We start from the raw sequence: 20604 nt of genomic DNA on the forward strand, positions 1-20604 counted from the left end.
CTTCGTCACTGAACTTTATATTCAGGAATCTAATCTTACATATTTCCCTTTAAAAAGTCTTTACCTTTCCTGTTTGCTTGTTAAACTGCTTTTAAAACAAAAAAGTTTGTCCAAAATTTGTCAGCCTGATAGAAGTTCCCCTACTTACGCCATGTACCGTGATGTAACTGAAAAATCAATAAGCTGAACCTTCATCTCAAAGGTTCAGCAGAACAAACACAGGAGGCGCTGTACAAAAAGGACTGAGACCGGGAGATTCAGTGCATTCAAACGAAAACTGTTTAACGAGAACAGAGAACCAGAACATAATGGCTGCAGACATTAAGATGCTGTTTTGTGTTGGACTTGCTGTTGTACTAACAGGTACGAGATGACCGAGGGGAGGATGGGTAACCTGGTTAGTGGCAGAGAACTGTTTGATTGACGGGAGCTGCTGTTGTGTGTTTGTCGTTGCTCAGGCGTGGGACAGTCTGCCTTTGTCGGGAAGAGCCACAGCAAAGGGAAGGATGACCCTGTGCTGCAATACGTGGTGAACAACTCCCTGAGGGAGCACCCGCTCCTCACCAAGCTCAAACTGGTGAGTCAGCCACAGACACCGGGGGGGGGGGAATCCTCCACTCATCCAATGTGGTGATGATAAATCAATCACTGATTCCTTCACACTGCTTATTGTTAATCAGTTATTAATCATCCCTGTGTTGTTTATGGCATCTGGTCATGTCAGGCAAACTTTCTACCTCCAGAACCGAGGTTTTGTTCTCCTGTGTGTGTTTGTTAGTTTGAAGGATTACACACAAACCACTGGACAGGTTCCCATGAGTATTGTGAAGGGGTGAGGCCTGACCTTACCTGTAGTTGTAGGTCTGGATCAGATCATTTCCTTTCACTTTCTTTAAGAGTTATTATAAGATGAGGCATTTTTCAACATTTAATAGAATATTTCATGGTTCTTCATGAAAAAGAATCTGACAAGTTTAGGGGACTGATAATTATGAATCCAAATCTGGTGATTGTTAATGCATTTTCATAAGGGGACTGTTGCGCCTTGTTGGAGTGTGACTTTAGATTCCCATTCAAATCTTATCAGGATTGAATTGATCACTTCTACAGAACAGGAACCAAATACCGATAATCAGAAAGTTATTTAGCCCACAAATATACAAAATACACAATTTAACTGAAATAGAGTTCAGGAGTTGAGCAGTACAAATGTTGATCACTAGAGGGCTGCAGAGTGTAAGAGAACACTATTCAGAGGTCTCATGAGGCCTCGCCTCCAGTGGAAAGAAATATGTTGTTTACCCCATTAGTCATCACACTCATTATAATGATATTGATGAAATTGTTTGATATTTTCCTTTTAGAGAACCCTTGAAGACCCATGGAGTATTATGATGGTCGCCAGTGAACAAGCCCAGTTTATGGCAAATCTCATTAAACTGATCAACGCAACTAAAGCCATTGAAATCGGTGAGATTATGTAAAGAGAACATGAATACACACAGTGCAAGAACAAATGCAATGACTTTGTGAACACATGAAGGTAACACGAAGTTAGAAGTGAGTATTTTAACTGGTTCAAGGCAACTGAATGCATGATAATAATAAAATGTAACTACTACCGAATACTTGGTGACGAAGTTACTGGTTTTATGGCAGAAACATGTTTTGCCCTGAAAGTCATTGATCTGATTATATTTGACCAAACATAACCTGACAGGTCAGAGATCTGATCTCTACCATTCAGACTTTGATTACTGATGGGAGTCATTTATCTTAACTGATCGTTAGAAATTCAGACAGTAAAGATGACATCATAGCTTTTGGAATTACACATCCTGAAACCGCTTGCAATTAAATCTGTGAAATTCAAACCTTGTTGGTTTTGACATATTGTTTTTCATTGCCATGACTTTAACTGTATTCAAATACAAACATGAGTATTGAGTCTTTTCATCCTCTTGAAAGAACCTAACATATATTACTAAGATGATCCGGTTTACATTGTTTTCATCCTGCAGGGATGTACACAGGATACAACACACTGAGCATGGCGTTGGCCATGCCGAACAACGGACATGTGGTCGCCTGTGAAATAGAGGACACCTATGTGGACATTGCTAAACAATTTTTTGAAGAGGTGAGAAAACGTCTTTCCAAACAGCATGGCTTCAAGTTGTTCACACAAGATCATGAAAACTCTGATCTTCGCTCCTCAGGACAGGTTAGGCTACTTAAGTACACAACGTCCAATTCCTGGCTCTAATGCAACACTTGTATTTGACATTTTGCAAGTAACGTGCGACTGATTGTTGCCTGTCAGAGGGGAAATTGTGCAGCAGACAGCAAACTGCACGTCCACCCTTTGTCGGGGCATCTTCACAAAAAGCTGCAGGCTGTAGAGGGAAAAGGCGTCTACTCAGGAAACTGGGTCACATAAAGATGTCGAAGCCAAGCAGGGAAATCGATACCTGTTTCAACCTTCCTTAACATGCTCTTTAAAAAACAATTAGAAGCTCAAACAGCCCACACCAAACTCTCAACTCACACATTCTAACCTTCTCTCTAGGCTGAGATGGAGGGTAAGATAGACGTACGACATGAAATAGCCTTGAAGACGCTAAGTAAGTGCTTTTAATGCGTCTCAGTCATGAATTCTGATAAAAGTGGAATCTCTTTTCAACTTAACTTTGATGTTTGTTTGATCAGATGAACTGATAGCAGCCGGGGAAGCGGGGACATATGACTTTGTGTTCATCGATGCTGATAAATTCAACTACGACAGATACTACGAGAAATCCCTCGAGCTAGTACGACGGGGGGGCATCATTGCGATTGACAACGTAAGTACACAAGCTTCTGTCAGAGAACACACGATGCGGTACGACACAATCGTCACTGAGAACTGAATGAAACATCTCTGTTGTTATTGTGTGTGAAGGTGCTGTGGAGTGGGAGGGTGGTGAATCCTGACCCTGAAGACCTCACCTCCCAGGCTCTGGATGCTCTCAATAAGAAGCTGCATCTGGACCAGAGGATTGATCTGAGCATGCTCACTGTGGGCGACGGACTGACCATTGCCATTAAACGCTAAAGTCACTATAGATATGAAATGAAATGCATTGGTTTTTATATTAAATATACGAGGAAAACTTGATATATTGTGTGTTATTTCACATATACACCACATGACACTTCTTGGGCAGCTCAGGAGTTAGAGAAGCTTTCTCACAAACAGGAATGTTTTGATTCCCGGCTCCTCCAGTCTGCACTGGGAAAGATACTCAAACCAAAATTGCCCCCGATGGCTTTGACAGTTTGTGAAAGGTATGTGTGTGATAGAAAAGGTGCAGCATTAAGTAGCGGCATGTGAATGGATGAATGGGCCCGGTACTGTAGAGGTACTGTGAGTCGCTGATAAGACTGGAAAAATCGTTAAAAACGGAAAATCAGTCGAATAAGATTCCTTTGGGACTATTATGACTAGAGACATGTCAAAGATCACATGTGAGACCACTTTAACATGACTGTTGAATGAATTTGGTGTTTTGATGAAAGATAAAAGTAGAATTTTATGTTTTCAAAGAAGAATTGACTATTGATTGATCGAAAAAGTTCAAATAACAAAAAAGTATTTCACATTAACATGATCCTGTGTTTACTTTTATTGGCATGATGCGGCTGTATGGCAAGTGGATTGAATAATTAGTGAACATGTTGACATGATGGATGTTAAAGTAATACTACAGTGTAAAAATACCCTATTGCTGTGAATATACAGAAGTGGACAGCGTGTCTGTGGGTTGTATGCAGATCCTTTGCTCAAAGTAGATATACTATTGTAGAAGTACAAGTTAAATTCCTGCATTTAAAATGTGACTTCGTAAATATATATTTAAAAAAAATATATAAAATGTAAGAATTAACAGCAAACTTCATGTAGATGTAGTGGAATCTAAAACACAACTACATGAGAAGTAACTGCACTTAAGCACAATTTTCATTGTACTTTTTATTCACTTGATTATTTAGGTTTTTAAATTTCAACAGTTTATATATTTAGACTTGCTTGCTCTATTCTATTATTTAGGCTATTTGGTATCCTAATCTTGGGGCAAACTCGCAAAAGAATTTCTTCTGGGATTATTATCTGCATCTCATTATTACTGACACTATTATATACATCGTGTGTATATGTGATTGAAGATGACATGTACAGTCAGTTGATCCACGTCACTGCTCTGTGCCACGAAATGTAGACTCGGGCTCATTAAGGCATCAGCTGACGCTTCACCTTTTCAGCACCGTGGACAGTTCCGGTCCGCACCAAGCACATGGCCACGGTTATAAAACCGCGCGTGGAGAGTCTCTGCACATCTGGGCACTGACAGCGTCAGCACGAGCCGCCGCAGCATGGATAACAGAGCAGCTCCACCGAGCAGGATCCAATCCAGGTGGCTGGGATTCGATCCTACCGCTGTCGTGATCAAGGGGACACGCACCACTCTAACGAGCCCGTTATCTGGACCGTGTAACGAGAAGGAGGTGATGCACGGTTTGAACGATCGCCTCGCGGGCTTCATCGGGACGGTGCACCGGCTGGAGCAGCAGAATCAGCTGCTGGAGCGGGAAATCCAGGAGCTCCGAGGGAAGGCGAAGACCGCATCCTGCCTGGAGGAGGAGTACGGACCGGAGCTGAGGAGGCTGAGACGCGTGGTTCAGGACATCACTCACCAGAAGCACCGGATCGAAATCGAGCATCAGGATTTAGAGGAGGAGGTGTCCAGCGTGAGGAGACAACACGAGCAGGAGGAGCGCAGCAGAGCAGAGGCGCAGAGCAACATCTTGGCCCTGAAGAAGGACATAGACGACGCGTATCGGGTTAAACTGCTGCTGGACAGGAAAGCTCAGTCCCTCGTGGATGAGCTCACCCTCCTGAAGGGAAACCATGAGGCCGAGGTGTCGGAGATGTTTGGACAAATCCAGGATCTGCAGGAGAATGTGGAGGCGCACGGATTTGGCGCACCTGGCGTCACTGCGGCACTCCGGGACGTCAGGGCGCAGCTGGAAGGTCATGCTGTGTCCGAAGTCTGGCAGGTTGGAGAAACTTTCAGATCCCAGTTTGCGAGATTAACAGAGGCGGCCGAGGCCAAGAGAGAAGCTTTAAAGGCGACCCAGCAGGAGGTGCAGGAGCACAGGAGGCGGCTGCAGGCCAGAAACACCGAGCTGGACTTTGCCAAAGGCACCAGGGACGCGCTAGAGAAGCAGCTGCGTGAGGTCGAGGATCGACACGAGGAGGAAATCATCCACTATCAGGTAAAAGTTTCTTTAAATCACAAAGCCTCTTCCCAGTATGTGCCAATGGTATCCAGTGACAAACTTCTCTCCTCTTTTGCTGCAGACGACAATCAAAGAACTTGAAAACGAGCTGATAAACTGCAAATTTGACATGTCTGGTTACCTGAGGGAGTACCAGGATCTGTTAAATGTGAAGATGGCGTTGGACGTGGAGATACTGTCTTACAGGTGAGATATGGGAAACAGTGCTCTATTATTAGAGATCATTATAACCGAGGCAACCTTTAAGGGGTGTTAAGAATGAGATTATCACTTTTAATAAGTAATTAATAAATAAGTAAATAATAATTTGTATTGGTCCTCCACCACAGAGGGAATTCACAAAGGACACAGCAGCACAAAAAAGTAGCCGTGCAAGGGGAAATAAGAATGCAAAAAAAAAGGAAATACCATATACAATAAAGTAGAAACACTAAAGGTGCAATGTGTTTGAGTGCTTGCACTGGCACACCACATCAAATTCCTTGTTTTACCCCATTACCCCATTCTGACACAATCATGATTGTAATGGTCAATTATACACCTCCTTAGTTTATGCAATCAATTTATGTCATTATGGTGACCACCAATCACCTTTTTAAATGCTTCAGTGTTGTTTTTTCCCTCAAATCTTTTTTAAATGTCCTCTACATCTGTTAACGCAGATAAAATCTGTCCCCTCTCTCTTGCAGGAAACTTCTCTGTAGCGAGGAAGCTCGACTATCCTCTCTGTCAGACACCCACGTCTCCTTGCCCTACATCTACCACCAGTCCCCCGTCTACACCCTCCCCTGCCTCAGCCGGCCAGGCGGCCCCTACAGACGAGCAGAGCCCCAGTACAAGTTTGTGGAGGAGATCATAACGGAGACCACCAGGGAAATTGAGATGTCAGAATTCGAGGACACAGGATCAGAGGAGACAGAAGCGGAAAAATATGAGTGGGAGCGTGCCAAAAGGGATAGAGGGGGCAGTGAGGAGGAGGAGGATGATAATAAAGACAGTCGAGAGGAAGAAAGTGAGCAGGTGTCTGACAGTCAGCAGAATCCGTCAGAAGGAAACTCAGTGAACGGAGGAGATGACAGGGATCGATGGAGTCCTGGAGAGGTGGAGGATGGTGAGAAGGGTCAAGATAGAGGAGAGGAGTCAGAGGAAACTGAAGCAGGTGACAGAGAAGCTGTGAGTGGCCGAGACAAAAAGGCTCAAAGCAAAGTTTTATTAAGTGAGAGTCATGATGAAGAAGAAAATGAGCAACAGAAAAAAGTAGCTGAAGACACTAAAGAAGAAAAAGATCCAGTGTCAAAGGCAACAGTTCGGAAAGACTCAAAATCGGAGGTCACTTTGGAGGAGGAACTCGTGAATAATGAAAAGCAAGATGCACTTAAAGATAATCTTATCTCAACTCAAGTGAGGCAGCCAGTTGATGAGGTCCCGACCAAAGAATCAAGCAAAACTGAGCTGAGCAGTGCTGTTCAAGTGCAGGATAAGAAAAGCTGTGATTTTACAACAGAGATAAAGAGCATGGTTTCCCTAGAGACAGCTGGAGCAACTTCAAGCACAACACTCAGGAGAGAGGAAAAGGAAATGAGCCGTTCTGAGAGGAAGGAAACCGATAAATCTGAAAGTGAGAAAGAAAAAGAAGAACAAGTAGCAAAAAGCCCTAAAGATGCTGGACGTGATATAGACTCATCTGACAAATGTAGCTTAGCTGAAGTAAAGGACGAGAGAAACAGTGAAGATGATACTGAAACAGGCCGAATTGTTTTGCCAAATGTAAAGACAACTAGCGAAGAAATCAATAAGATGCCTGGGAAAGAAAGGAGCCAGGTTCTGAGGTCAGAGCAGCCTGACACAATGGAGAATAATTCGCAGAAGTAGGAGGAACATTTAATAAAAAAAAAAAAAAGGGGTTAAAATTAAATGCAAATATCAGGGAAATTGAAGCTAAACCTAGAGAATGGTTAAACTAATGCAGATGCAACTGCAAGGCCTGAACGGAGCAAAGAGAAGAAAACTGCTGCTGCTGTAATTCTTCTTGAAAATGAAAAACAGAGAGCGCACGATTCTTCCGTCTGCAGCAGATCTGACTTTAAACTCCTACGTCACTTTGTAATCTATTAAAATAGTTTGACTCACCACGCAAACATGATTATGAATGTAAACGATGCAAAGGGAATTAATCTACTTTGATGCGTGCCAACACACACACATGCAAGATCAACAAGTACTGTGATTCTGAGCTACACTTTGAGTATAATGAAATAATCTATAGTGATATGTTTCTGCAAAGGATAACACAAGATGTTTAATATTTGAAATAAGTCAGTCCTGTTGATATCAAATATAAATAGCTGTATACCACTGCAATTTGATGCAATTAGTTTTTTGCTGTGATGAATGTGCGTCATTCATTGACTGATTTCAACTCTTTTCATATGTCAGCAATAAGTGGATTTAGTCATTCCCTTTAACTCAGTATGTGAACAAAGCAATGGGGCATGCATGAGCATATTAGTGACTGTAGAGGACAGCAGCGCATCAATGTGTATTAAATAAAGGCATTTCATCTCAGCTAATGGCTTCGTATTTATTTTAATGTATAAACTAAACCTTATCCTTTCATTTACTTCTCATGTCTTTGAATAATTTAGTCTCTTTATTAATGCTTTGTAAGAATGTGTCCATTTGGTTTAATTAGCCTTTTATTCATTTCCTCTTAAAGCCAACACTTCTCAGGTATTCATAATAAGACCCTGGAGTTCAGGTGCTCTCATCAAGCCAAACAGTCCTAAGTGAAAAACGAGTTTGCTGTGGAAATATGCATAATCCTTTCCAAAATAAAACTTGAATCACTAACTCAAAGACTTCAACTTCACTCTAGGACATGGAAATGGAGAATCACTGCTCAAATAGGACTGAGGTCGAGATGATTTGACAGACTGCTGGTGAGCAAAGATGCAGGAGATTAAAGACTTAAGATGAAACTGCTGTTAGTGACACTATTTAAATAAAAACACCGGCCGGTCTAATTATAGTTCGACTGGTCTTTAAATAGACTGCAGGACCTCTGAAAAATGTCTGAAGATGTTCTGGAGTCTTTAATAACTTTTTCCATTGGGTAAGTTACCTTAACAGGTCAGATAATACCGACTACACCTTGAATAAGATTTTAAACTAACAATTTAGTAGCACTTACTTATAGCACTTTGTAGTTTTGCTTTATTTTTGAAGAAATTGTTCTTTCTTGATTCCTGTTGTTCTGGGTTTGTACCCTCATGGTTGAACCAACTGATTTTATTTCGCCTGGATAAAAGCATCAGCTAAACGAAATGTAATGTAAAGATAAGCTAGTGGATGTAACTGAAAACTAGACTATTCATAACTTTGATTAGCACTCAGTTAACTACTCATCCAAGACTTCTAATTGACAACATTAAGCAAACTAGTAAATGAGCCGTTTTTGTTGTGCAAGTATAATATCACATTAAAAAACATGCACCTGTGGAGTTCAAAGACTTTATTGAAAACTTATACATACACATAAGGACCTCCACGACTTCCTGTGGGCTTAGTCTCGGCCCGGTACATGGAAAAACCAAGAGTGCATGTGTGCAACTAAGTCACACCTCTTCTGGACAAGGATTGTTTGGCATTATTGTGAACACTGTGTGCCCCGGTTGTCTGTTAACACAGAACAAAGAAAAACTAAATTCTGCTTGGTCGGCCACGTTTACTGGTTCCTTAAGGAGCCATCTTCACGAGACCTCCCAGGTAAAGGTCACAACCCCAGAGGACCGACAAAAAACAAGACAGTAGAGCTATAGTTTGTCCTTGTGTGCATGAAAGGAAGGGTGCAGCAGTATTTAAATAAAAGCTGAAAAAAGCCTAGTGTACTTATCAAGGTTTGCAAATGACAAAGGAATATCAGATGATTGTGAGTGTATAAATCAGAGAGAAGGAACGACATCGCTCACCACACAAACCATCACCCGATGTTCAAAGAAACACAGCTCATGACAGGCAAAGGGATTGTATTGGATTTCATTATTATGGCAGTAGTGGAAAGGAACAATGACAATGTTTTATAAATAGTACACCACCAACTGTCTCTTGATTAGACGCAGTTACAAAGCAAAAAAAGCAACAAAGGTAAAATGACAGAAGCACCGAGTTGGAAGTGGCCCCCAAGTTGATGTTTGCTGTCGTAGCCTTTGACTCGATCTCTCCCAGATATCCCTTTGCTGGTTTGAGTTGGACATACATTTTAAGGCCAGATTCTTCTGATATTCCCTAGTCCTTTGCAGTATGACGAAAGCTTAGGCTTCCAGTTCCAGGCCCAGGCCGAGCTTGTGGCCTCCGGCGTTGATGTTCTTGCCATCGACCAGGCCAGACAGGGTGAGTTTCACGCCTGCACGGGCAAGAGGAATCAACGTTAAGCATTTCATGTGCAAACACTGAATTGAGTGTCAGAAGTTGAAATTTGGGGTTGATGGGAAACATAGGTAGTTATTTTGCTAAAAAGGAGTATATTTTCGGTCAATAAATGAAACACTCTTATTTAGGGCTGGGCGATAAGAAAATAAATAAAAAATATTTAGTCAATATTGAGATATATATATATATATATATATATATATATATATATATATATATATATATATATATCAAATTACCATTTGTCATTTCCACTTCAGATGGTATATTTTTTTATAAAATGTTCTCTTTTATCTCGCTCCCATTCCTGACGTACGGCTGCAGTAACACAAACATTAGCACGTGGGCTGCTGCTGGCTGCTACTCATACACTCTGTGCGTGAACTTAACCTGATTGGGCACTATTCCAACCACGGGATTGGTTCGGTGCAGCACTATACTCATTATCATTGGCTGTTCGTGTTGTCCGTCAAATCACGGATGGAATGAGTTCTATCGACCACGTCTTATATTTCTATCGAGCTAAAGTTATATTGCTATGATTATCTTTATCGTTTTATGGCACAGTCCTAGTCTCAGTGTTTAAGTGGTGAATACAAGGAGTCAGGACCAAAATATTAGGTAGGTGAACTTAACATGTAGGGGATAACTACAATGAATCTCATCTGTAAACATTTTGTACGGCACATCCTTCCACTGTTCACTTACCTGGTCTAAGAGTCTGGGTGTATCCAACACCAACAAGGCTATTGTTGTTCACTTTAGCCTAGAACAAAACAAAACATCACAAGTCAGTAGATGATAAGTAGTGGTCAAATCTTTCTTTTGCCTCATCCACATCGCTCTGAGTGTCCGTGCTGCTCCACTTACGCTGATGGAGGCATCCTTGTCCAGCTGGAACTTGGCTGCAATACCGAAGCGTGTGCTGTTGCTGCCAGCGGTCCAGGCCAGGTTGACGGCTGTCTCCAGCTTGTCGCTCACCTTCTGGTAGATGGAGCCTCCGAACTCTGCTCCGTCATTCCTGAAACAGATGAGAAATATCCAGCTACAGTTAATATTTGGAAGCTAAAAAAGGTTTTAAGCGTGTGGAAGGTGTCTCCAGCAGCTTGAAGGAACATCCAGGCTCGTCCTTTCCTTTTATATTACAGTTTTAATAAATGAGTAGTGATGGCATATTAATGTATTGAACTGTTACAGCTGCAGCTTTGGCTCAAAGTCAATGCTATTTATAGGCTCTACCCTGCCATTACGGCAGTTTATTTATATCCTGTTTTGTGCGAAATACTTTCTCTTCTCTTTTGTCCCCAAGGACACACATAAGGCATCCTTGGGTCTCTTGAAGGTGCTATATAAATTCAAGCCATTAGTAATTTGATTGTGATTTTGAATTTGCTAAATGAACAAACCTATTATCTCTCCTGTGATGTATCTAAAGAACCTGTTTTTGTGCATACAGCCGTTTAGAGAGTTAATTTGCTTGGACTACACTTGTGCATTTCATTTAAACCACACCCAGAATTCTTTAGAAGTAAACAAGTTCACTTTGAGTTACTTTCTAGGTCAAACATGAAGCTGCTCTGCTGCATTTCTTCCTTCAGGCTGTAAAAGCTCTTCAGGATGCGTTGGTTTGTATTTAACCATAGCAAGCTCCATAAAGCAATGTGAGGTTTGTGTTGGACTTTTTCATTGTTACATTATTTATTCTATATTTGTAATGGTTTGCACATGACCACACATGTACAGCTAACTATATACAAGCAAAGAAGTTACACTTCTCTTTGTTGACTAAGTGGGCTGAAGATTCCAACCCGTTAGCGAGGAGTCAGTAACTTACACGTTGGTGTGGAGCTGGAAGTCTCCAGTCTTGTAACCAATGGCAAAGTTGTTCTGGGTCATCTTGGATTTGGCAGTGTCGAAGCTCATCTGGTAGCCGGCGAGCCACCCCTCGTAGCCGACAACGGCCGCCCCGTGGATAGTGGGGCCAGCAAAGTCGAAGTCGACATCACAGCCAAGGTTGACGAACTCGCGCTTGTAGGCGGTCTTAACTTTGCCACTCTTCTTGCTGTTGGTGAGAAACATTGGTCAACCTCAAACTTAGAACCCAATCAAGTCAGATCAGTATTACCTGTTAACGAGGGTCCAGTTACACGTGTGCAGTAAACAATAAGCTGTGACTGCAAAGATTTAGAAAAATAAACATTAAATAAAAAACCTTGGGGAACGTAATCCCCCCCACCGAGTTGTTGAACCACTGGCTCAGATTTATGATCCCATAGAGCTAACTCCACACCCAGGCTGAATGCCAACTGTCAGCTCATGTTCCAAGCAGGCCAACAAATTGTATTTTTCTTCAGGGGAAACATTGGTGGACATTAAAAAAAAAAAAAGATCACCCACATCACGAGGTTTGATTAATGGCTTACTTGAAGGCAGAATTTGCCAAACCTCCACATCTCTTTCTACAAACCAGCCTTTAGCTCGCTGCTGGTCTTTATTTCTCAGTCGGGAGCACGACACTGAAGCCTTGAACATGCAGTCTCAATGTAGACACAGAGCTCAAACGTTGACAACCTGCCTACACGTAATATGAAAGCAGGCACGTGCCCTCATGGACCCACTAGTCTCTTATTTCCTCCCGAGAACCACAAAACATCATCCAAACTTACAAATATGTAAGACCCAACAGCCAATTGTAGAAATGTTCCAGTAGAAAAACTGCATACTGAGGTCAGGCTCACATGTGGCCACTCCACTTGTCAGCAGCACAGATCAGGTTACCAACACTAGTCCAGTTGAGAGGCAGCGCAGTGGTTTACATTTCAGATAAAGTAACACGGAACTAACTTTTTCATGAACACTTTATTCTAACCATGAACTTACCCAGTGTTTGGTGAGAAGGTTGTGTCGAAAGTCAACTTCAGTCCCTTGGCAATCTGTGAGAAAACAGAACAGTTCATTTGACAGTTACAGAAATGAATGTTGCTCCATCAAGTGAAATGTGTAGAGTATTCAGACAGTGGTTGTTAAACAGATGGAGGAAATCTGTAAATCTAACCTGATCTTCAACTGTGATTTCTGTTCCCAAGGTGTTGTCAGTGTTCCACTTCTCAGTGAAGGTCAGACCATATTCTGACCTCTTGTATTTAGTTTCAAGGCTACCTGCCACTTTGCTGGTGTCAGTGTTGGAGGATCCAGATGTTTTGAATTCCTGCAAGAGACGGTTATAGAAAAAAAAATTACATTTAAAAAAAAAAAAAAAAAAACATTAAGACACGTGACTGAATGAAACAAACCCCAATGAAATAAACTACAGTCAATGGAAGCATTACCATAAAACTATATTTTGAAGCAAACCAGAGATAAGCTTGAGATGTTGATGTTCTGACTCATAGGTGCTCAGCAGTCTTTACTACTTTGTATGAGTAATACTTTGCATTCAGGGTGTGGACCACACCCATATTTAAAGTCAGCCTTCATTTTGATCACAGTTACATAACTTTAAGTTTTGTGAATTTATCTAACACAGTAGTGACACTACCATAGTGACAATATCTGTCCTTAACACACAAATATCTGCCAGTGTGCTCAAAGCTGCCTCTGAGGTAAATCCCACTACAGTTGGTGACTTGAGGACCACACTCAAGTAACAGGCAGACACATGCATGCAAATATACAGAGACAGACAGTATCAGGTAAATGTATGGGTCATTCATTACTGATACTTGGAGAAAAACAAGAGGTTGAGGACAATTGAGGATCGAGCACAGTTAAATTGATCACAGAATTATTGTGGATGGGCCACATTGCCAGCTTTTTATCTTTATGGCCAACAATGCACAATAAATATTTTCAAAGCAGAGCCAGGAGATGTCACTAATTTAACTTGGTTGAACTATAAAGTACAGTTAGTTATATTAATTTTGTGAAACCACAATCGTAAGAAATGTACTTACAACTCCACTGTCTGACTTAGTCTTGACATCGAGCTTCACCAAGCCAAAACCTGGAGAGAAGAATGTTTTTCAGAGTTTGTCTGCAACATCAACCATATTGGCAGAAGAAAATGTTTATCATCACAGAAATAATTGGTCAGAGTGTGGAGAATCATACCATAGCCTTTGTTGAAGATGTCTTTGGCAGACTTGCCCAGGTCAGCATACATGGGAGGCACGGCCATTGTATCTGTAAACAGAAGCCAAATAAAAAATGCTTAAATCTATCATTGCGGTACATTTCCACGTGTGTGTGTGTGTGTGTGTGTCCAGTTACACATCATGACAATAATGCTATAGCTTGATTTTGTATGATTTCAACAATACATTTTATAATAGGACCCCAACTGTTACTGTATGAATACAAAACGTAAGTACTGCCATGGAAGGTTAAGACTTTTGAACACCACTCATTCAATATACATAATCCATGGAGATATTGTAGGATTTATTTGCATGCAAACAATGTAAATTCGCTTCAAAGTCAGTTTTACTCGTATATGTATACAGGAACTGTGGTGGCAAATATTATTAATTCTAACAAAATGGTAAATATGAGTATGTCGACACGAGGCTGTATCCCGTCCTGCTGCAGTGGCCACAGCTGATGAGTGGAAAGCTGCAGAAGGCCTTCCCCTAGGGGGTTCGACATTTACATCCAACACTACTCTCCACCGTCCTGTAGATGACACGGTGGTTTTTCTAGCAGCTCACACTCTTACTGTTTCAGACTGTGGGGACTGCAGTCTTCTGTGCACACTGTCCAACCCCTTCTGTTACAGGATCAGCTTAATTTTTCCCAGTTGAGGACATTTACTGCCTCCGAACGCACATTTAAAATGAACAAACATTACTAGCTACACTGTGCAGGTCCCATCTGACGCAGACCCGGCATTGTGGTGCTGCGGGTGGACAGTCACAGGGAGGACAAATGTGTAACAGCCGATGGACAAGGTTACACTGAGGGAGACAGGAGCCATTTTGTCCTGTTCAGAACAGTCTCCCGTTTAAACTACTCCTCCACGGGAGTTGGCAGGCACAGCTTGCCGTGGCCACGCACACGCCGGTGACAATTAGCGAGATGTGTTAATTCAAGTGTTCACTCGCAACCAGCTCACATCTGCCAACTAGGCCAGAGGGAGGTTAACGAAGCGCCCGGTCGAAATGAAAGTAGCAAAGTTCTGATTAATTTACTTCATTTACTTTAAATAAAACATACACCGACTCACCAGCCACAAATGAAGCGTGTAACACAAGGAAAAGCTGCCATGGTTTTACTCGACATGTGTCAGACGCAGCGCGCCTACTGCAGCTAGCTTAGTTAGCTTAGTTAGCCTGCAGAGTACCGGCAAGTGTCAAACACCCTCCGCCGCAGATTGTCGCTCGTTAACGGGTACAGAACAGTGTCAGACCGCGCAGATGGTTCTCTTACCGGTTAGAGATGAGGCTGGAGGTTAAGTTAAGTGACTTCCAGAAAGATGTTCCTCACACGGCCGGGGGAAGGCTTCACCAGTTGGAGGGCGAGCTGAAGGAGACTGTACCGCAACGAGACCCACACCTATCACAGCCGCGGCTCAGGACCCGAGGCGGCCGCACATGTGCCTGAGTAAAAGTACCTTTTACGTCACGGGCGAAAGTCAATATTGAAATGTTTTTTCTTACAATGATCACCGAATACCTACGGAACACCGTTTTTGCTACTATGATGAAAAAAATAAAGATCCTGTAATTCATTATCGTGACAAATGTTCTAAAATTAATGACTTATTATAACTTACTATCTCATAATTATGACTTAAAGGATCAGTGTGTAATATTTAGGTGAGGGGATCTATTGACAGACATTTAATACAAAACAATCCTACTGATGTTTTCAATAATGTGTTTTATCTACATTGTACAAACTGTTGTTTTCTCTACCCTAGAATGGACCATGTTTTTTACAGTAGCCCAGACTGGACAAACTAACAACTTTTGAGTTGTTGGGACAACTGAAGGCTTCCTCAGGTTCTCTCTCATGTTTGGAAGGGTTGAGGGGTATTCAGCTGCAACGTGCAATTTCATCACTAGATGTCACTAAATTTTGCACTCTGAATTTTTAAGAGTAACCGGCTTCAGACAAGGTGGTTTTCTTTTCTCCAAAAGCGGATTAAGATTAAGATGCATTTATTTGTCCCAAACACATGCACAGGCACACTCATGCAGGTAGGGAAATTTAACTTCTGCTTTTAACCCATCTGTTGCAGGACACAGAGCAGTGAGCGACCATGTACAGTGCCCAGGGAGCAAGGTGCCTTGCTCAGGGGCACTAGACAGGGTAGGGAGAATCCTCTTAGATTTTTGGACAGATCAATCCAGGTTCGTCTTTTGTTGTTTCTCCGTGGAGTCGAACCAGAGACCTTTTCTTCCCATAGTGCAAGTTTCTGCCACTAGTCCACCGCCTCTCCTTTATACCCTCTCATTTATTTTTAAATGGGCCACTACAATTGAAATCACATTTAGTTACAGATAATATCTCATAAACACTGTATAAACAATGGGATTATAGGCTGTTGATAGATAGATAGATAGATAGATAGATAGATAGATAGATAGATAGATAATATTTGGACCTGCAAGTCTCTTATACTGAATGTTTTGATCATGTGCAATAATAGTAAAAATAAATATAATAATAATTCTAGAAAAAGGGCAAAATAATATTTTTCGGGAGGCCTGCCTGTACGGCCACAGGACGGCCACCTGCCGAGCACCGGTCTGGCGGCCTCGAGAATTAAGCAATACATAATCCGTAATTCATTTGATTGTGTTACTCGCTAAATGTGTTTAATTGTTTGTTTTTTTATGAAATCAAACAATATATTACAGTAATTCTCCTCTCACGAATTGGAAAGTTTCCAAAAATCCTGAATGTATGTTCCCAGTATGAGGTTGTGGTGAGATGGACTATGAACATGATCTCATCCCCTGGAAATGCAAACATTTTATTTATAACATTTATCAAACAAACAGGCAAATGCTTCTTGATGTTTTCTAGTCAGCGAATGGTAGAAAAAAGTAGAAAGAATCTACAGCACTACAAAGCAATACACGTTTAAAACTAATTGCTGCAGTATATCCTGGAAAAAAAACATTAATAAATGATTTACAGATACAGAACCGTTCAAGTATTTTGGCCGGTCAGAGCCAACGTGCTGTATGAAACATCTGTATCTTGTGCTTTAGCCTGTTGGAGAACAGAAGCAAATTTGACAATTAGAGAAGAGGATAATAACAATATTCTGAGACCATGAACGAAAAGTATTTGAAACAAGTGAAATACAGAACATGAGAAACAATGTAAGTTTGAGATCAGTAGTTTTTATATTTACCCGTTTTACTCTTTTGTGTTTAGTGGTAACCACAGAACTGTACAACACATCCACGTCAGTTTCAGCACATAGTCTCTTGGAGGGGGGAGGGGCAAACACAAAAATATTGAAATGGTAGATTTTCTGTTTGGATTTCAAACTGGTTATATTTAGCTGCACTTGGTGAATTAATAAGTTATGTTTCAGCATATTTGTGTCTTCTAGTTTAATCCAAATGTTTGATTTATAGGGTTACCTGGTCTGATGATTTGAACCCAACAGTCGAGTACAGTACTTCCTCTTCACACTGTTTCAAAAGGGGAAAGGAAAATGTAAACTGTAACTTCTGTTGCAGAGATTCTGTCGACTAACTAGTCAAATTCACTCTCGATTTCTTAAAATAACTGTGTTACCTTCGCTGAAGTTTTCATTTGGGGTTTGACATCGGAGTACGTTGCATCCGCTTCAGCCTGTGAAGGAAGAAACCAAAATGGATTCAGAAGTTTTCAGTTATGCCTCACATTAAAATTCATAATCTATATGTTTGAGACATAAGAACCATGAACCATTGTAAACAGATAGGTCCCAGACCAACACATTATAAAACTGACTATAACCTTACAAGCACCAGTTTAATCCATCTCAATTGTGCTCATTCCCTATGGTATTAACATTTCACTGTGTTTCTGTATTTTCCTTTAACCTTCACCTATATATAATCCAGGGACGCAGGCAGGGGATCAAATTAATAACTTAAATAAGCACCTTACTGAATCTGGAATTGTGCATTGATGTTAGACATATAATTGGCCCCTCTGTTTAAATTGTGGCTCCATTATGGGAAATATCAGGCGTCTCTTACCGTTGTGATCGCTGATGATTCTGGCTTGTTTTGCTCTAAAAGTTAAACAGTGAGGATCTCATGTTACTGCCTCTCAATGTTCACCGTACTCAATATATTAAGTAAAATGATTTAAAAGCCACTAACAAATTAGTTATGAATTGTATTTATCAAAGTTCAGCTAAGACTTACTGTGCTTTCTCAACATAATCCAGATGAACGAGGTCACGAGCACAATGACGATCAACAAACTCAGAGTGATGATGAGGCTCTTTAGGTCTATGGAAGGGCTGCAGACGACATTTTGAGCACAAAGATGAACTTAAGTACAATGTGCTTAAGTACAATGTAATGTAAAATAAATCATTCTTATATATATATATTTTTATTATTACAAATTAATCTCTGAATATCGCCTATGCAAGTCTAAATTCAAATAAAGTGTCTTTAAAAACATGCATGGCAGGACTTTTTCAGTTCTTTAAAATGGAAAGAATTCTGACCTTTGCTGTTTTTGGCCTCCAGTGCTCAATCCGGTTGTTGCAAGAGTGGCTATGATTCAAAAACAGGAACGAGATTAAAAGAGTAACACGATAATTAATCCTAAAAATGAATCACACATTTACAAATGGTTATACAGGGAAAACATTTATGTTCATAATCACTGGTAGCACTTACTAGTGGTGGGTTTCTCAGTAACATTGACATGCACTGGCATCTGCAAGTCTCCTTTAACGCACAAATACCAGCCGATGCTTCCTGTTGACAGTCCGCTCATAGACACATGGAAAACATTGAGGCCCCCGGAGTCTATGGTTACTATTGTTCCATCTATTGCTCCCGACTGCCCTGTCACACAGCTCCTGCCCAATTTGCACCACTTAATTTCTCCAGCAGTGCTGTAGTTACAACTGATGGTTATACTCTCTCCAATGAATCCACCGATTTCCTGATGATCCACATAAAGACCAGGCAAACCTGGGGGGGGGATAATAAGTATTTAAAAGAAAATTGTGGGAGGAATAACTGGTAGATGTTGGGGAATTGGGAAAATATTAAAAAACATTTGATTAATAAAGAATCACATAAAACCAAAAACATAGCAGTCAGTCTAAAGTATTTGAAATGTGCTCAAAGGTGAGTTAAAGGCTCTTACCACTGGTGACCGACAGTTGAAAATACGATCCATCATCTGCTCCATTTTTGATCTTCACACTACACCAGAAATGTTTGTCCATGACCTTTAGATCTTTGATAGTTACAGTGAAGATGCTCTGGGATTTGTGATCACAGACCAAAACGTTTCCTGAACTATTGGTTTTTGTTTTTTTAACAACATCATCGCAATTGAAAAAAGTGTAACCCTGACACAAGTACTTGACGTTGTTTCTGTAGATTGGGTCATAGAGACATGGGATGGTGATAGAACCTCTAGCCTTCACCGGAACTTTACTGACAGAGGTTTCTTCGTTGTGAACTCCTGCAACAAGGACAAATACAGTGTTGAACAGATCACAATTTCTCTCCAATTTATTTAATAAAAACTAGTACATTTGCGGTCATTAGAAACACACGTATAGGAACAAATTTAACATGAGCCCTGCGTCTGACCTGTGAGTCCAGTGAGGATGAGAAGAATACTGAGATGAAGAGTCATGGCAGAGATTGAGGAGACTGAACAACACTAACCCAGTGCAATGAAAGACTGGCTTTCTACTTCCTAGTTTACCAAAACTGTCTTCCTCCTATTCTAAGGAAGTTGCATTACATTGGTTACATGTTGATTGCTATCTCCAAATGTCGCTCAATATGCAATTGCATGTTTCAATTCTACTTCCTCTTAGGCATGACAGTTGTTTGCTGGGCGAAACAATATGGCCTCGTTGGGTTTGGTACATGGGATCCCTCTATTATCTGTTGAGCTGGGGTCAACAGGGTCAATGGATCGAACATTTCCCACGATATCTGTCAACCTACTTGTGTGGATACTGGTAATTACTGATTAAAAAAAAATGGATTCCATAATCATGAAGATCAGAGTCGACAACGAGGTTGAACTGTAAAATATCAACTCTCGATTACATTTCTGTCATAAAGGTTTGATTTGAACATCTTGGACATTTTTGTCAGTTATTTAACATATGGCTGATATATCAGAAAAGTTATTCAGTGTGTCTGTGTGTGTGTGTGTGTGTGTGTGTGTGTGTGTGTGTCTGTCTGTCAGCATTAGAGCCAGGTGGTCGTTATACGTAATTATCTAAATCAATGGTGGAGATTGAGGACATTTTTTTTTATCTGTGCTGTCTTTCTTCCTTCTGTTCCTTACCACTCCTTTCTTCCTTTCCATTATTTTTCTTTCTCTCTCTTCCCCTCCCTCTCTTCCTCCCTCCTTTTTGTTTATGTGTCCTTTCTCTCTCTCTCCCTCCCTCATTTATTTCTTCCTTCCTCCCCTCCTTTTGTATCTCTCTTTCTCCCTCCCTCCTTTCTTTCTACTTCCCCTCCCTCCCTTTCTTCTTCCTTCCTTTCTGTCTCTCTCTCTTTATCTCCCTCCCTCCCTTTTCTTTCTTTCTTTCTTCTTTAAATAAAAACCCAATAAAAACCTGTTGTGTTATTCTTTAATAAGGCTCTGTATATGATGACCTCACAACAATGT

General features: G+C 41.0%; 4 protein-coding genes across 5 annotated transcripts; 2 read left to right on the forward strand and 2 right to left on the reverse strand.

The window, feature by feature from the left end:
* Positions 1-202: 202 nt before the first annotated feature.
* LOC128453783 (catechol O-methyltransferase domain-containing protein 1) lies at positions 203-3157 on the forward strand. Its single transcript, XM_053436869.1, has 7 exons — positions 203-363; positions 459-577; positions 1365-1470; positions 2022-2140; positions 2570-2624; positions 2710-2843; positions 2942-3157. Exons 1-7 carry the CDS (start codon positions 309-311, stop codon positions 3092-3094), a joined length of 741 nt encoding a protein of 246 aa, XP_053292844.1. The 5' UTR covers positions 203-308; the 3' UTR covers positions 3095-3157.
* Positions 3158-4413: 1256 nt separating this feature from the next.
* On the forward strand, positions 4414-7888 carry LOC128453841 (neurofilament light polypeptide). Its single transcript, XM_053436935.1, has 3 exons — positions 4414-5316; positions 5402-5526; positions 6030-7888. Exons 1-3 carry the CDS (start codon positions 4414-4416, stop codon positions 7210-7212), a joined length of 2211 nt encoding a protein of 736 aa, XP_053292910.1. The 3' UTR covers positions 7213-7888.
* Positions 7889-8836: 948 nt separating this feature from the next.
* Positions 8837-15353, reverse strand: vdac2 (voltage-dependent anion channel 2). The gene is made up of 9 exons (XM_053437046.1): positions 15193-15353; positions 13879-13950; positions 13722-13771; positions 12824-12976; positions 12649-12701; positions 11603-11830; positions 10639-10789; positions 10477-10534; positions 8837-9742 (listed from the first exon to the last, which is right to left on the reverse strand). The coding sequence occupies exons 2-9, from the start codon at positions 13943-13945 to the stop codon at positions 9651-9653; spliced, it is 852 nt and encodes a 283-aa protein (XP_053293021.1). The 5' UTR covers positions 13946-13950; positions 15193-15353; the 3' UTR covers positions 8837-9650.
* A 1375-nt stretch (positions 15354-16728) lies between these two features.
* Positions 16729-19721, reverse strand: LOC128453919 (uncharacterized). 2 transcript variants are annotated; one of them, XM_053437044.1, is made up of 10 exons: positions 19563-19721; positions 19108-19431; positions 18630-18929; positions 18455-18503; positions 18144-18241; positions 17973-18007; positions 17524-17580; positions 17367-17417; positions 17132-17206; positions 16729-16986 (listed from the first exon to the last, which is right to left on the reverse strand). In XM_053437044.1, the coding sequence occupies exons 1-10, from the start codon at positions 19606-19608 to the stop codon at positions 16924-16926; spliced, it is 1098 nt and encodes a 365-aa protein (XP_053293019.1). In that variant the 5' UTR covers positions 19609-19721; the 3' UTR covers positions 16729-16923. The 2 variants fall into 2 exon arrangements, with proteins under 2 accessions (XP_053293019.1, XP_053293020.1); XM_053437045.1 differs by lacking the exon at positions 17524-17580.
* Positions 19722-20604: the final 883 nt, after the last annotated feature.

The sequence above is a fragment of the Pleuronectes platessa genome, chromosome 12 (genome assembly GCF_947347685.1).
Source record: "Pleuronectes platessa chromosome 12, fPlePla1.1, whole genome shotgun sequence".
NCBI classification, from domain to species: domain Eukaryota; kingdom Metazoa; phylum Chordata; class Actinopteri; order Pleuronectiformes; family Pleuronectidae; genus Pleuronectes; species Pleuronectes platessa.